Source organism: Plectropomus leopardus, unplaced genomic scaffold (assembly GCF_008729295.1).
Source record: "Plectropomus leopardus isolate mb unplaced genomic scaffold, YSFRI_Pleo_2.0 unplaced_scaffold12931, whole genome shotgun sequence".
Taxonomy (NCBI): Eukaryota; Metazoa; Chordata; class Actinopteri; order Perciformes; family Serranidae; genus Plectropomus; species Plectropomus leopardus.
The window spans coordinates 1-3,595 of record NW_024613761.1 but is presented as its reverse complement, the minus strand read 5'-3'; the positions used below and the strand labels follow the sequence as shown (position 1 = coordinate 3,595).

Below are 3,595 nucleotides of genomic sequence, written 5' to 3'. Positions count from 1 at the left end.
TCAAAACAAGTATTTGTAACGTGTACTGAATTTAAATTGCACCTCCTATTATTTGTAAAGTGTAAATGAATTAGGACAAAGCATACCATAGCTTGCACAGGAAGGTTTCTGTTCTAACTGATGTGTTTCCTGTTGTTGAGGTGGTTCTTTAAGGGCGTGAGCAGGAAAGATGCTGAGAGGCAGCTGCTGGCCCCTGGGAACCGAATGGGATCCTTCATGATCCGAGACAGTGAGACCACACAGGGTGAGCAAAAGACGTTCAAACATGCAAAAACACTTTTACAGATAGACACATGGGAACTTCATTTCTTTTCTTTTTGGCCTATTTTGCACTCTTTAAAAACTCTCTGCTCAGCACCAAACAGCAGACTGACAAGATTCCCTCACTTGGAATATCCTTCAGAAAGATTTTAAACTAAGAGAACTGCTCTCTGCCTGATTGTAAAACTCTCATAAGAGTGAGGGTGAATGAATCGGTTGTCATTATGTGTAGAAGTTTTTAATATTTCTACATGTTACTATATATTCTCTTTTGTTTTTATAGTGGTTATTGTTGTTTGTAACTTTTTCTTATGCTGCTGTCTTGGCCAGGTGTGCCTTAAAAAAAAATAAGAGAGAGAGATCATTAATCTCTATGGTCTCTTGGTTAAACATGGGTGAAACAAAAAAAATGAAATTAAAAAAAGCAGCTAGAGAGATAGGATATACTTTTATTGTCCATGTAGGCAAGTTTGCTTTGGACTCTGTCCTGTTACGGCACAGAACAGAAAAACATACATACACATTCATCACTGACACATGTACATCAAATATACCTCACTACATAATTAATTCATATCCTAAAATTACTAAATAACTAAATAAAAGATATTGCACTTGTGAAGTAATTGTACATTTGCTAGTGTTGCACTTTAAAGAACTGCACATGTTAAAATATTGCACTGATGGATATTGCAACAAAAAAGACAGAGAAATAGAAAAAGAAAAAGAAAAAGGAACAATGTAGATCAGTGTTTCCTAGATGTGTCAGATGGCGTCTGTTTGCTAACATGTTAGCCACGGTCCCCGCGGATCCATAAAAAGCCTTAAAAGGCATTAAATAACTCAATCTAAAAATAAGGCCTTTATTGGTCTTAAATGTCTTAAAAATTATTTTACACAAGTCTTAAAAGTGCTAAGACATAAAAGATAAAATTTTTATGAATCTTTTTTTCGGACATTGCATTTTTAAATCTCAAAATAATAGTTGACATAAAAAAGACAGAATATCGCTTGCATTACTGTCACACAAAAGTCGTGTTTTATATTTAAGTAAATATTTGGGCAAAAATTTTCCCTAACTCTAAAACAAATGATGATGGTGAATTTAAAAAAAAAAATAGTCTCTGAGTACCATAGAAAAAGTCTTAAAAAGTCTTAAAGTCCACATGCTGTAAGCTGTAGGAACCCTGGTTTGCCACATCAGCTCAGAAAAGTGATAGTATGTCCATTATGTTTTTCACAGTTTCTGCTACCCCAATAAATATTAATTTATTTTTTTCATGAATGCATGAGTAATCCTCCAACTACATATGGTGAGTAAATTAAGGGGGAACATCACCCAACCTGAGAAAACAGTTTCATAATGTCTTTTGGAGTGACCTCTGCAGCATCTGAAACATGAACATGATAATGTCCTCAGGTTTTTATCAGTTTTTGACTTGAAACTTCAGTTTTTATAGACTGGAGGCGTGAGGTTTGAAAGCCATTAAGGAAGAATTAAAGATGCTATGAGTTGCATTATGGGAAAAGTAGGATCCAGTATTTTTGGAGACTAAAAACCAGGATATTTTGGCCTCTGTTGCTTCAATTTTGATTATTCTTTTTAAGTCTGTTTTTTAAGATTCCCCTTAATTTTTGTAAGTGTAATACTAATTCACTAGAGCACCCTGAGTATCCTATGTTGGTCTGCAGGCGGTCCCTCTCAAGAGTAATCTTTGGAATACAAACAAAGACACACAATACATACAAAAAAGAGTTTAAATTGTTGAATCATCTGAAAATATGAGCTAGTATCAGTGAACAGAATATTGGCATCAGCATTAAAAAAATCCCCTATGGACCACGTAGTAACTGCTGTTTTCTTCTTCTTTGACCACAGGCAGCTACTCGCTGTCAGTCAGGGACCATGACCAGAGCGGTGACACAGTGAAACATTATAAGATCCGTACGTTGGACAACGGAGGGTTCTACATCTCACCCCGCAACACCTTCAGCACCCTGCAGGAGCTGGTCAGCCATTACAAGAGTGAGTTCACTGCCGTCACATGCCAGACGTTAGTCACTGAATGAATTTACCTCCAGCTAAGAAACTACCTGTCGCTGTAATGATGATATAAGGAGAAAATGAGGAATCCTTAGTGATCCTAAAGGGTAAATTTTCTCAAAATGTTTCTCATTTAATGGTCTCAGGAAAGAATAAATTCACCTCAGTCAATCGTGTCGAATGACGCACAGCACACTCTACTGGCCGACTTCAGAACTGTTTGAAAAAACTGAAATTGTTTTTTGGGGGGGTTTAATTAATTTTGCCTGAGAAAATAATAACCCTTAGAAAGCAAGTTAACAAACTTTACAAAATTATTTCGATTTTTTTTAAGTTACAAGAAAACTACTTGAATTTTTTTTTTTTAAAATAAGATAAAATAAAAAAAGAACATCAAGAAAATGACCCTAAGAAAGTTCAATTTTTATCCGTAACAGATTTTTTGATAATCAAGAGAATTAGAGATATAGTTCTCAGGAAAGTGCTAAAAAAAAATTTTTTTTTTTCCTTTTTTCTGTAACAGACATTTTACTTTTTTCTTTACTTTTTTGTGCAGTTTACAGGGCATTTCTTTCCAAGTTTGTCATTCATGCCTATATTGTTTTGTTTTTCTGATGTTGATCAAGATGTTAAATAGGCTTAAAAGTTTTTGTGGGACTGTGTAATTCTTCTTGCAGTTAAGACAAAAAGTACTGGTGATACTACTAATTTTCATAGTTCAAAAACATTGCATACAATAAAAAAAAAAAAAATTAATGACCTGACCATAAATACATAATAAAATTAAATGATAAAATATTATTTTTGGTTATTCCAGAGCAGGGAGATGGCCTGTGCCAAACGTTGACCAGTCCGTGCCTGAGCCCCAAACCCGAGAAACCTTGGGAGAAGGACGCGTGGGAAATCCCAAGATCATCACTCAAACTGGAGAAGAGGCTCGGTGCTGGACAATTCGGAGAAGTCTGGATGGGTGAGAAAAACTAGATTAATTTTACAGCCCGGTTATTGATGGAGATGGGCAGCTAATATTCATTTTCTAATAAGACTATTGTTCTTGCTTGAAGCCACATACAATAAACACACAAAAGTAGCAGTGAAGACCATGAAGCCCGGCAGCATGTCGGTTGAAGCCTTCATGGCGGAGGCCAACCTGATGAAGACTCTGCAGCACGACAAACTGGTCCGACTCAATGCTGTGGTCACCAAGGAGGAGCCCATCTACATCATCACTGAGTACATGGAGAAAGGTGAGTGTGTGTGTGTGTGTGTGTGTGTGTGTGTGTGTGTGTG

At 36.1% G+C, this 3,595-nt stretch overlaps 1 protein-coding gene across 1 annotated transcript; it reads left to right on the top strand.

Moving 5' to 3' along the window:
- Positions 1-140: 140 nt before the first annotated feature.
- On the top strand, positions 141-3,552 carry LOC121963860 (tyrosine-protein kinase HCK-like; the record flags this gene model as incomplete). Its single annotated transcript, XM_042514102.1, has 4 exons — positions 141-244; positions 2,141-2,287; positions 3,123-3,275; positions 3,370-3,552. Coding segments are annotated over 4 exons (587 nt in total), but the record flags the coding sequence as incomplete, so codon positions are not given.
- Positions 3,553-3,595: the final 43 nt, after the last annotated feature.